Source organism: Oryzias latipes, chromosome 3, assembly GCF_053564925.1.
Source record: "Oryzias latipes strain Hd-rR chromosome 3, Olatipes_Hd-rR_3.1".
NCBI lineage: Eukaryota > Metazoa > Chordata > Actinopteri > Beloniformes > Adrianichthyidae > Oryzias > Oryzias latipes.
The window spans coordinates 28611519-28625637 of record NC_136239.1 but is presented as its reverse complement, the minus strand read 5'-3'; the positions used below and the strand labels follow the sequence as shown (position 1 = coordinate 28625637).

General features: G+C 38.2%; 1 protein-coding gene across 1 annotated transcript in view; it reads left to right on the top strand.

Annotated features, from left to right (window-relative positions):
* The window catches only part of kif26ba (kinesin family member 26Ba), a 97901-nt gene that overhangs the window by 29718 nt on the left and 54064 nt on the right, over positions 1-14119 (top strand). Inside the window, exon 3 of the mRNA XM_011492476.4 lies at positions 2880-3560. Within this exon, the coding sequence (XP_011490778.1) occupies positions 2880-3560 (681 nt within the window). The remainder of the gene's footprint in view (positions 1-2879; positions 3561-14119) is intronic.

Below are 14119 nucleotides of genomic sequence, written 5' to 3'. Positions count from 1 at the left end.
TGTGGTTAGATAATGTGTTACATTCTCTGCAGCATCCCTGACCTTCTTTTTACCACCTCTACCCATCATCAGTATTCTGAGTGACTCGATGAGTAGCAGCAGTGCCACAGAAAGCCAAGCAATTTATTTCCTTCAGAGAAGGTAGACAAACACGGCCTGAGCTCTAGTCGACAAAAATCGAGTGACACACAAAGAGAGAGAAGGGAGATGGAGGCGACATCAAAGCCAAATGACCAGTGGCCTTAGTGACTCTCACTGCAAGTTTCCACAGGGCAGGAGAGTTCAGATCCACTAAGTTTGGAAAATTCTCTCTGCTCCTGGACCTCTCTCCATCTTTGTGGCACAGAGTGATGGTTGCAAGTCTGCGCTCATGAGCTGGTCTTTGGGGGTGGAGCAAGCTGGACACACACTGATGCCATTACTGAGATTGATAAAAAGTGGCAGCTTTCCAATTTTCCCCCCTCACTGTTTGTATTTCTGTGCCTGCCAGCGGAAAAATGGCCAAAAGGTTCAGGGAATTGCAAGACATACACTAACTAACACTTCATCACTTATTGGGTAAAGGACATCATTATTCTTGTTTTTTGAAAGCAAAACCTTCTGCTTCTACAGCTCTTTAAAAACTATCTATTTAAATCTTTTCATCCAATGATTTTATTATAGTTATTATGTTATTTAAAGAAAAAAGTATTTATTCTACAAAGTCAGTTGAGATCTACTTCTCATCTACAACAAAAGACACCTTGGCGACACATAACAGAAAAAAGGAATAAAAATACACAATTGCACACTTCAATTATAAAGTGTGCAATAGCATAGAGTTCATAACCCTTGTGCTATCCTATGGGGTCCAGATGACCCGATCCTTACATTGACATGTTCTCCCTACCATGATAAAGGTGGATAAAGGTGAAGAGGATTTCATGTAATCCATGAATACCAGTGAAGATCACAAATCATTGAAGAAAAAAGGTTCAGAGCACTGTCTAGTGGGGTCTAGATGACCCCACTCCCAATGTTAAAGTGCCTAGGATAGCACAAGGGTTACAAGCATAACCAGTTAAACAAATTAAAAAAAAAAGTTCTGGTATTTTCAAAATTTGTAAAAAACAACAACAATATAATACATAAATACCAGCTCAATCTGTGGGTCAAAGCCCAAAATTATAATCTGGGAATTTTATAATTTCACAATCAAACAAATATTACACTTTCATTGTTCATTTTAGAATAAAATGACCTAAGTCACCACATAGAATCAGTGTTTTAAAAAAAACAGTTTGAATAAATATGAGACCATCTTTATGAAGTACACGTTTCCTCTGATTGTCTGTGGGAAGTGTTTGGGATTACATGTAAAAGAGTTTTTCTTTGCCTTCCATCAGTTTTGGATGGGCAGTAACAAACGGTCTCTAACAGTTTCTAGATAGCTGATCTTACATGGCACAAGTGGAAAAATTTAAGACAATCTTTCCAAGATTGGGTGAGAACCCTTTCAATATGGGGTTTTAATTTTTCAAGGAAGCAATAACATGGTGCACTGCATCTGAGCTGGTGGAAAATTAAGAAGTAGACTTGCATCATGATACTGTGTGACCTCCAAAGTTTTCATGAAAGATCAATAGAAGCAGAATCGGTTTGTAAGGATTTCAGGATAAATGTTCTCATGTTTTCTGTTCCAGATGAGTGACAGAGGCAGATTATTTCTCTCTCAACCCCTTCACCCACCCACCACACACATATGCAAACAAACTTTTCTATTTCTTCCTGGTTAGGTGTTTGGTCATCTGGCTAACTTTTCTTCATTTTAAGTTTGATTTCTGGTTCCAATCAAAGCTGGTTTATAATTGTAACTAACAAAGCGGTCTCTTTTATGTTTTATTGCAATTATTTTTTGTTTCCTTTGTGCAGGTGGTATTTAAAGAGTTTGGCCATTTTTCTAGTTATCCATCACTTATTATTTAATTTGAATAACCTGATTATTCTTCTGACCACCCTTTTCTCCTAAATTTGGGGTTTCCACACTTAATACAATGATGAATAAACAAGTAATAATTTGTATACATTGTAAGAAAAAGCTGGACTGCTGCTGACGGTAATATATCATATATCGTTGTATGTTTGATATAAAAATGCAACTCTAAGCAATGCCGAAGAAGCTCAAAACCATTTTGCTTGTATAGTTCAGATGAGAATAATGAGAATCCCGTCATTCACGACAGTTTAAACCTGAGGGCAGCTTACACTTGTTATTTTTATGACTATTTTGAACTTCTGAGACATTACTGAACAAGAAATGATTTGTGTGACCTTCAGCTCAGTCCACACTCTCCATCAGATACTATTTACTGGCTTTTTATGGGAAATAAATGTAGTAATTCTTCATAGCAAGAAACTAATTGTCAAGCTATTAACCTCTGCAAGTCCATACCTGTTTCTGCTGCTAGTAAATTCTAGTTATAAATTAAAGTTGAATTAAACCTTGAGACTCTGAGTAAAGCAAATAAAAAACCTGCTTTAACGCCAAGTTAATTAGAATATTTACACCACATACTTTATAGTTAATTCAATGTAATCCACACAAAATGCCAGGCTGCCAAAGATTTACAAAAAAAAAAGTGAAAGGGAGAATAAGATTATTTTTTTCTTCTTTGAATCAGTATTTTGTTGTAAGCTTCTATGTGTTAGTGCATGATTTTTGAAGGCTGCTATAATCTGGTTTTGTTATTTTTAGCATCTGTCACCACTCTTATCTTTTACTTTTGTTTAACTTTGTAAGTATTTCTGTGCATGTAACTGCATGCTGTGTTTACACATCTATAGTAAGGGTTATTGATTTTATTTTCTAATACCCAGATCATTTCTCTCTCCTCTTCTAGGATCCTTCATTCTCACTCCTCCTCCACGACAAGCTTCAGGTGCCCAACAGTTCTCGGCGAGCGTGGAACGAACGTGACAGTCGCTGCGATGTCTGCGCCACACATCTCACTCAACTCAAACAGGAGGCTGTGCGCATAGTCCTCACTCTTGACCAGTGGGATTTGTCTCCCACCTCCTCCCCCCCAGCACCAATTGGGCGATACGGCTCTCATGGAGCTCCAGGAAGTCTTGGATCTCGGGAATGGCCCGGTGCATTTCTCCCATCTGCTGCCGTTTCTGCTGCTGCTCAATATCCTCCCCACTCGTCTTTCTCTTCAAGCCCATGCCAGACCACAACACCTAGCCCAAGCCATGGACTGTCAAACTCTAACCATGGGAGTCCCTTAGCAGGGCAAACATCCAGTCCTGCTCCAGCAGTCCCACAATCCCAAGGAGCAGGGCACAGACTGGGGTCTAAGCCCAGCTCTCTTGGTCTTGGAGGGGCTGCAGATAGACGAAATTCTGGGTCTCCCAATTCAGCAAAAGCGGGCGTTGCCTCACAGCAACCAGCAACAACAACTAATAGCCTAGTGAATAGCAGTGGCATCAGCAGTAACAATGGGAACGGAACAGTTGTTAGTTCATCGACTCTGCAGGCGCATCCTCGAACTAATGGAGGTGTTACACTTTATCCATATCAGGTAAGAGATCCATGACGGTGTGTGTGTGTGTGTGCGCTTTCTTGTGTGTGTCTTGCAGGCAGCACAGTATAGAGCTTTTCCCCCGAAACGGTTGGAAAACAAACAAGAAACATAAATATCGTGTTTTTCTAATTTTGCAGGTTTTTCTAAACAATGAAAAACGTTTTGTATTTTTTCTTAAATTTAGGAAAATCATAGATACATTTAACAAACTGTACTTTGCTATGGTGTTTAACAAAGTCACAAAGTCCTAGATGGCACTAAGTCTAAGCAGTTTGCTTACAGTTTTTCTCAATCACTTTAGTACAATTCTCAGATCAGAATTGAAGTTTGCAAATACGTGTGTGCATTTCTCAAAACAATTTGTACAAACAGCAAAACACTATGGATTTCTTGCAAAAGCCTGTAACTTGCTCAAAATCTTTATTTCATCTCTCAAAACTAAGTCTTTATGTCATTGAACATGTCAGTGCCATCAGAATGTCAGGTCCTTGTGTCATTGTCTATGAACAAGACAGTCAAATGACTTAGTCATGTTGTCAATATAACTGTGTACTTTAGAGGGAGGTTCTGATGTAAACCATGGCTAAAGTTTGGATGACAATTATTGTAAAATGTAAGTTATACCTTTTTTGTTTGATTGCAAGAGACTGGACAAGATTCACATTTACACTTTTATTGTTCATATTGTAATTTGTTGACAGACCATGTCATACCAACATAGAAAAAACCCACTGCAAACAGTAACACAAAGGGAAAAAAAAGATAGGACAATATTCTGTATAACAGTACAGGCAGTGCAGTAGGAATTGGTGTGGTCTTCCTACACCTCTTGTCGTTCCTGTATGTTAGGCCACAAATTCTCATCCACATCACAGTGAATATCCTCTCTTGCAATGCAGCGAAATATGTTTGTCACATTTTGACAACTTGGTCAACCATTTTGCAGTTAATGACTTATACGATGAACTAATGACTAGGTGTTTTGAGGAGTAAGACTATTGCACAGTGAACTATATAATACATTTTGATCAACATGACATAAACAATTGATAATGTAGCAAAGAGCAGAGAATTGTGCATAATCATTTGCATGGATGTACCAAAGCAATTGCAACTTGTTCAAAGAAGTGAGAAACTCCTTATATGATGTGCACAAGTGACATCATGATGTGAAGATTGAACAAATAGTTTTGGGAATTTCATTCTGATCTGAGAATTGTACTAAAGCGACTGAGAAAACCTGTAACACCTTTAAGATTTCTCAAAGTCTGACCAAAGAATTTTGTAGGTTTTTGTGACTGACAAAAACAACAAAGATGTACCTTTAGCAGAAATCAGGTATCAAAACATAAGCTTAAAAAATTAGAATTAGTGTTCTGTTAAATAGTTTAACCTGAATAAAACCCACTTAAAGAATTTTAAAACGGAATGCTTTGCAACAGGACACAAAGAAAAACCAGTAAATAGGATATTTATAAAGAGGAATGCAATACAATTTAATCATAACGCACAGAGACATTATTAATGTTATTATGGAGCAAACATTTGTAATACAAAAAACTGAATAAACAATGCAACTGAATAAAATAATATAAAACAACATGAATTTCTGCATTAGATAGGGGAATTTTACAGTCAATAACATTCTAGTATTTATGGGCAGATATATTTTTAAACCATGACAATGAAGCTCGCTCGCTGCGATTTTGAATACATTTTAAGGTCACCTACTTTGTCCACCTTGCTACTAAACTGTTCCACAGTTAATCTTTGGAAAAACAGCTGGATGGATGAGGAGAACTGTCAGTGTGCTGCTGCGTTGATTTATTTGTACATTTTTACTCTATGAAACATTCTGAAAACTATATATCAATTAAAAGAATTACTCATACACAGACTAAAAAAATGATCTAAAAATTGCAATAATTAATTATTCGCTGATGTCAAACTATTGATTTAGATTTAATGCTATGAATAAATGCTGTTTTGTCATTTATTTGAGTAATATTTATTTATTGTGTGCGCTTGTTCAAGTAGTGAGAGAGGCTTCACATTTAGAAACAGTAATAGCCACTGGGAAAATCCTCACTCTGCTGGCTGACCCAGGTCGTCATTTGTCATGGACAGCATTGTTGAGCTTTATGAGAACTAGTGATCCAAATAAAAGGAGGCTGTAGCCCAACAGCTAACAAAAATAGCTCACAGTGGCATTACTTCTTTATAAAAACACATTTATACCTTTATAACAGTATAAAGGTATGTAAAGAACATGATCAATAAACTCATACAAAGTTAAAAAACATTCAGGCGTAATGGGTAATGGAAATTATTTTGCTGAAGTAATTTCCAAGTAAGTTTTATTTCTCTTAGCTTGTGAGAAGAACTTTTCTTAAAAAAGCTAAAGAAAAAAAAGATTAACTTGGAAGTTAGTTTGGAAACAAAAAGGTAAATTGAGACTTTTGAATTAGTAGTTCTATTCTTTGCTTCAAGGAAAGTTAATTTTATTTTTGTATCAAATGGATTTTATTAGATCAAGAGTTTCCCCCAGATGACTGAGCAGTTACAGCTAAAGGGATCAGGGAGACCAGGAGGAAGGTGCTTCCTGTGTCATCTGGGGTGAGGAAAACAGAAAATGAGACTTGTTGGTGGACTGAAGAAGTTCAGAATGAGCAAGGAACTGTGACTGTAAAGCGCTTTGGACCTTAATTAAGGTGAAAAAGTGCTATATAAGTATACGCCATTTACCGTAAATGGGCCGCTATGTGTTTGCTGTGGTGATGCACAGAATGACAGATGGAGTTATAGGGGAATCCCTATGGTTAACAATAACACTGTGATCAAAGTAAGAGCAGGGAGCAAGTGGAGGAACATATAGAGAAGTGAAGGTTTGCACTGGAGAGGATTGAGGGTCAACAGAAGCAAGACAGAGTATCTGTGTTCAGACGAGAGGGACCAAAGTGGAACGGTAAGGTTACAAGGAGCAGAGGTGAAGAAGGTTGAGGACTAAACACTAAGAACCAACAGCCCAGAATAATAGAGAGTGTGGGAAAGAGGTGAATAAGAGTGTGCACGGAGGCTGGAACAGATGGAGGAAGGTTTCAAATGTGATGAATCTCAGCAAAAATGAAAGAAAAGGTGTAGAAAATGGTGGTAAGAGCGACTCCCGGAGCAGAGACAGGGACTCTGAGAATGAGACAGGAGGAAGAGCTGGAGGTAGCAGAGCTGAAGATGTTGAGGTCCTCTTTGGGAGTGACGATGAGGGATATGATCAGGAGTTAATCCATCAGGAACAGCTAAAGTTAGATGTTCTAGTAGTGAATGCAAGGACGTAGATGGAGATGATTTGGACCATTTAGAAGAGGGACAAAAGGATGTTGAGGTTGGAGCTGCCAGGAAAGAGGTCTACCCCAAGACGTTCATGGATGGAAAAAAAGCAAAAATTTAAAATGATGGTTTAAGGAAGTAATCACCTACGATGAAGAAGAGTGGACTCAATGTTTAAGGAGGATTTAAAGGTTTGTGTGTTTTCTCATATGGGGTCGGTGCACAAACCTAATAACTCACACAGTGATAATTGAAGCACTTGGGACTGTCAGACACCCCTCGTGTGCTTCCTTTTTTGTCCCCCATACTTTTCTTTTTATGTGCTCTATTTTTTCTTATTTTTGTCCCAAATTCAACTGTTCATTTTCACTCTGTAAAGTCTCTACATCTCTCTTTAGTACATAATTTGATTTTAATTGAAACATACCATCTGAGTTGGATACACCTTTTCATAGTTAGAATTTCGTGTCTAATTGACTTAATTTGATTGATGGTTGCACAAGATGTGGAGGGCAGGTAAAATTATACCACCCATCAATTTGTATTAAGTCAATTTAAAGACAGCTCTTGAGCTTCAAGGTTGTCACATTGATGTCTAGACATCACTTGACATCACTTAACCCAGGACTTTATCATAAAATGATAGAAAAGTTAACCACGTCTGTTACCTAATGGAACACAGCCAGCAAACCCATTAAAAAGCTGTAGATTGACAGCTTGAATGGGGGGAAGAGGAAGGACAACACCACCTTTAAAACAATGGCTAAAAATGGGCCACACCAAAAAAGACTGAGAAAAATATTCTTTCCTTGAAAAACGTTTTCAAAAGTTTTGTAAGTTAGTTCCCATCTTTTTTTATTAGTTTCTATTCAATCTGGCATGTTCACATGTTTGAACAAAGAAGAAGTGTGCGCACCTTACTTTTAAGACTGTCGGGAACCGGTGTGGTATGAACCCAAATCGGGGGCAGAAACTTAAACACTTAAAATGACATAAACATGACCAAAAAACATGGACTGAGGGAGCAGCAAAAAGGGTGAGGGAGCAGATGACCTGACAAGGAGGAATGGAAGCCAGGCACTTGTATATGCTAAGGGCAATTACCATGAATGAAAACAGCTGTGGATTGTTAGGTTACATTTGTGTGATAGACAGTGGGAAAACTGAAAACAGAACATGAACAAAATCCTCCAACTTCTTCCGCTCATCCGGGACCGGGTTGTGGGGTCAGCAGGCTAAGCAAAGATGCCCAGACTTCCCTCCCCCCGGCCACTTCCTCCAGCTCCCTTGAGGGGACCCTGAGGTGTTCCCAGGATAGCCGAGAGACGTAGTGTCTCCAGCATGTCCTAGGTCTTCCCCGGGGCCTCCGCCCAGTGGGACATGCCCAGTACACCTTGCTGGGAGGCGTCCAGGAGGCAGCCAGAGCCACCTCAACTGGTTCCTCTCGATGTGTAGAAGCAGTGGCTCTACTCCGGGATCTCTCCGGGTGACCGAGCTTCTCACCCTATCTCTAAGGGAGCGCCCAACCACCCTACAGAGAAAGCTAATTTCAGCCGCTTGTATTCGTCAATTAATTCTTTTGGTCATGACCCAGAGCTCATGACCATTGGTGATAATTGGAACGAGGATCGACCAGTAAATTGAGAGCTTTGCTTTCTGGCTCAGCTCTCTCTTCACAACAACAGACTGGTACAGCAACTGCATAATTATGAACGCTGCTCCAATCCGCCTGTCAATATCACGCTCCAGTCTTCCCTCACTTGTCAACAAAGCCCCAAGATATTTAAACTCCTCCACCTGGGGCAGAAGCACTCCGCCCACCCAGAGAGGGCAAACTACTTTTCTCTTCATTAATTATCTTTAAAAAAATAAATAAAATAAAAAAAATCCAAAGGAGTTAAGACAAACAAAAGCCAAGACACTAAAAAGTTTTTGTTCTTTTCTAAGTTTACTAAGTCAAGAAAAAACATCAACTCATCCAAAGGTCTATGCATCAGGAAAATGGGTTTGCTTCAGCAAAGAAAATTGAGAGCTGATCCTGAAGTCATGACTGTCCTGATTCTGACAGTTCATTCCTTCACCTTCAGCTCCATTCTTTGCCCTTGAAAAGTAGATCAAAAATGTGAAATTGAGGGCAGAAAAGGCAGGGCCGGAAGGTCAACAGGGATTTATTCAAGCCTCAGGTGGAGTTTGCATGAAAAAAGAAATTTCGTTAAAATCAAAAATAGTGTAAAACAACTTTCCGATTTTGTGCTTTCTCATTTCATTGTAAGTTTTAAATATATTTGAAAAGCACCTTTCAGTGATTTTTACAGTTTTTTTTTTTAGTTAGTGATCTTTTTTTTTGCATACCTGACTACCTTTAAATCTCTACTTGTGACACAGATGGCTGCTCTGTTATTTTTTGTTTATTAACATATTTTCTTTGGGGGTTATTTGTTATTTAATGTTACTCTTTCTGATATGACAGCGTTATGGCTTATCCAGAATTAAACAACTTTTGGAAATTCCAGTAGACTTAAATGTGTTTTATTATGTGCATTCACATACATGAAGGGGTGTGTTTGTACAGAATTCAAATTGGGTGTACAGGTCTGGGTATAATTGGGATGCATTTTTATTCTTGAGTATTCGGTCTCTGCTGAGAACAGAAAAAGCAGCTGTTATGTTTTCATTTTGACTTTGACCCTAGTGTTATTGTATCAGGAAGGAGCCACATGAGATTAACCCATGGCTGGATCTAGACGGGAGATTATCTTGAAGAAGAACTGATTTAAATAATGAGAAGTGGGAATGTATGCAAAGACAAACGAATGAAACAGGAAAAATAGGCAACACCAGAAATAGCAAGAGTTGTATCTGGAAATGTCACATAATTCTCTAATGAGTCATAATTAAGACATTATTGCACACTGAGGGAATTGCCAAGATGGAGAAAACTCTTCACGGCATTTCTTTTCTTGTCAAATAATTTAATTTTGTTGGAAATCTGCTTTCCATCTTGCTGCACAAGAAGTGCAGTAAGCTATGGCAAGATGATCCAGCATCTCTGGATCGGAGTCTTACATTGGCAGATGATTGAGAACAGACTTGGTGACAAACTTCTTCAGTCACATTTTTTTTTCAATTAGCACAAAGGAGAAAAGAACAAATACATCAGTTAATGGAAGGCAAAAAATTAAATGCCAATGAAAAAAATTTGAGCGATGGAAGTTTTAGTACAAATTTTTGGAACATGCTTAAGAGAAAGCTTAAAAGTTCAGTCAATAATTTTATTTAGAAAATCCCATCCCATATAAGATCCAATCTGATCAGAACATTTTATTTCATTTTGTTTTGTTTATTAACTTCTGGAGAAGAGTCCTTTTTGTGTGATGCTTTGCTGTTTATGTTGAAAAAAGTGTTTCTGCCACATTTTCCTTTTTTAAGTAGCTAATTGGTAACAGGTTTATCTGTAAGTGATTATCCTTCCGGCTTTGAATATGATGTCAGCATCGGTCGAATAAGCTCTTCTGTATCATCTTGGCTGCTGATCCTGTTTGTGTTTCTGGTTGTTAGTTTATCTGACTCAGAGGAAGAGGCCATGAAGTCACTTAAACCACTGGCACGAGTTTAACCTGCCAAAAATGGCCCCTTTTGACAATGACTGGACTCCATTTTTGGTTTAAATAGGCAACACACGAAAACTAGATGTAAGAGAAGCAAATACTTTGAGGACAAATCAAGCTTGGGCAAAACCAACTTCCGTCCCCTCATTACCATATCTGCGTTGCCCTTGAGCAAAAGTCCTTAACCCTCATAATGAAAGCATAAATGAGACCACAGCAAGAGTACAGATGCATAGAATAGGCCCCATATAGAGCATGTTTTTGTGGTCATGGGATAGTCAGAAAGCCTTTCTTGCTGTTCCATAGGGTCATTTGTAGTTCAAAGTGAACGTAAATAAAACTGCATTTCCTCCTCTCATTATTTCTATGGCTATGTTCTTTCAGCCTTTTGTCATTTCCAAGGATTTTAATATATGTTGCCTGCAGGCTGTTTGTAATACAATTACACAGTGTTTTTTTTTATGTGTGCTGATATGAAGAATCAGACATCCCTCTCCTTCTGTGAATCATACATCTTATTCTCCTCTTTGCCTCCTCAAAGATTTCACTCTTGTGCATGTTGAGTAATCTTCAGAAACCATTTGAACATACTGTCCTCTTGCCCCCCCCCCCCCCCCCAAACACCTTCTTTTCGTTCTAGATTTCCTCTCCCGTTATCAGTTGACAAGAAGAAAAAAACTGAAAAAAAATCTGCTTCTGCTCGTGGTGTTTGGATTGTGTGTATTCTCTTGATAAAAAGAGACAGGAGCACACAGGTTATTTTTAACCTCTTTGTCCAAACCAGGAAAGACGCAGATGACACGGATGAATTCTATTGAAATGACATTTGCGCTGTAATGAAAACAAGCAAGTCTATTTTCCTCTTTTATTCCAAAGTGAAATGAAAACGAAGTGTCTGTGAGTGATCTTAAAGAAAGAAGAGAAAGAAAATCAATTTAAATTCATTGATGCTCTTCTCTCTGGCAGATGCAATAAGGGATGTATTTTTTTTAGGGATGATCTGTGGTTGTGTTTATGTTGTAGCATTGCCTTTTTGGACTGTATTTGGCAAAATCTTCGACAACTCCAATTTTTTACATGTATCTGCGTATTTTGTCCTGCTATAACCTAACATCCCTGGCGGGGATCATTAAATTTTCATCCAGCACAATATAACCTAATTTATTGTAAACAGTGGGGACTGCAGTTCAGGCTTTGTGCAGTTAAGGAAAATCCAAATGAACAAGTAATGGAAAAAATGGCCATGATCATATCTAAATGAAATAACTTTTGGATTTTCTGGATTTATGTCTTTGCCTCTCATCACTGAAGTAATATTTTTATTAACAATAATTAATTAATTTTTATTTACAATTTAGGGGTTGAAGCTCAGGAGGTAAAGTAGTCCTCTGCCAGCTGTTGACCTGGTGAAGTGATTCTTGGCTTCTCCAGTTACCTGTCAGTGTTCATGGGTAGGGCATTGAACTATAATTTGCCTGTAGTTGATTAGATTAGGCAGAATATCCCCCCACCTCCAGGGTGTGAATGTGCATTCTTTTGAATGAGGAAATGGGTCAATGAAGAAAATAAGTTGAGTACCAACATGTAGAAATGTTGAATTCTTAGTAAAGAAAAGATACATATTTTTACAGTCACAAATTCTGAAAATTGTCCAAATAAAGAAAATTAGAGAGGTCCGTTATGTTCATTAAATGTACACTTCAACTGTAAGGGGTTGTAAAAAAAATAATAATCTAGGAACCCACATTTTCATCCTAGCTTGATTTTGTCTCAGTGTGATGACATTTCCAACCCAAACAACTGAGATATTATTGAAAAGACCAGAACACCCCCTATGAAGAACATCAATTTTTTTTAGAGCAGCTCAAAAGATGCACCCCAAAACCTAATGCTTCAACAGAGGACAAAAATAAATAACCTTGCTCTCAGGATCCTTAATTACACAGTATTTTCAGTTTAGTTACCTCAGTGCAACCACATGCAAATGTGATAATAATAACATACACAGATATTTGATTTAAAAACATGCAATCTTGAATGTGCCTCGAGCTCTCACATAGCTGAGTGTGCAAACTTTGTCTTCTGTATGTCACTCATCCCCTGAGGGATGGTGAGCAGCAGTCACGGCCACACTCAAGAACCATTTGGTGATTTAACCCCACAGTTCAACTCTTGATGCTGAGTGCCAAGCAGGGAGGCATTGTGCCCTATTTTTGGACTCTTTAGTATGACCTGACCATGGAAGTGATCCAGAGCAGACACTCTCCCACTAAGCCACCGAGATGAAGGAACTTTAGGCAGCTGCTGGCTGCAAAGCTCTATATAGAATGATGCTATGCATAATGCAATCCTCATTGGTTTAAATTTAAGCAAGGCTATGAGGGAGGCTAAAAAAATGTAGAGGTTACGTGGAGGGAAACAGGTTTTCAAGACAGGAAAAGCAATGTTTTGTGCTCACATTATTGTAAATTTAAAAACACCACGAAGAGTAAATTGAAGACATACTCTGATCCTCTTTTATCTATTTTTAAAGTCCGCCAAGTGTTTTTTAATTATGATCATGCCAATTTGAACCAAGAAAAGGAACTAAAAAAATCTTCTAGGTTTTGTAGGACATAGTTTCTGCAGAGTGGCAGTAGTTCGTTTGAAATTCGTCTCTGAGTTGTGGAAGGGACTGTTGGCGTGAAGCAACTACGCCCTCTTCCTCTCCCTTTTGCAGTGTGGAGAAGGGAACTTGTATATTCTACGTCACAAATAAACTCTTTTTCAAATGGTATTTTTCCACCTGCTCCTGGTAAATAATAATTTGAATAAAGAAAAACTCAGCAATGCAATTTTGAGCCTAATTTTCTTAATATATGTCCTCCATCATCAGAATAATGCCACAGGAACATCTTAAAACACCAAAAACACAGTTTTCATTGGAGTGGGTCTTTAAGGGCCTTTGTTCACCAAAAACCACCAATTGACCATTGATTGTTTTTTGTGTATATGACTTTTTTTCCTAACTACATTTGGCTTTGTTGGATCCAACCTAACACCAGGATCCAGTTAAAGAGACAAACTTTTGACTTGGACAGCTCTGAATGAGCTTTATACATGAATGCAACATCGAGTTCCTAATGTGTGAAGCTCAGTTACTGTACTTAAAGAACAGTTTAAACAATTTCCTTCTGCTTGAAATTGAAACATAAGTGTTTGGACCCAAGAACATCAAACAGTCCAACTGCAGTAGATTCTATAAAACAACGCAACTTACAATGAGCTGGCTCAGTTTAAATGTTGCTTAATGTGTTTAGTTAACTGTAATAAATACAGTAATGTAAAAATACTTATTATCTCACTGCAGATTATTTCCTCTTATCAAAGCATATATTGTTTATTATTGTAGCTGTCAGTGGCTGCCATGTGCCATTTCCTTAAATCCAGTTGTAGTTTCGCAGCCACGTATGACAGGAGGGGACAGAACAGGGAGCCTTTTGCTGCTTTAAGTTTTTGCAGGTTTGGTTGGTAAAAACGAATACTAATGAGTATGTTTCTGGACGGCAGAAGGAAAAGCAGAGTCCCCAGGGAAAACCCAGAGGCCTAAGAGGAACATACACCACTGCACCATCATTGTTAACA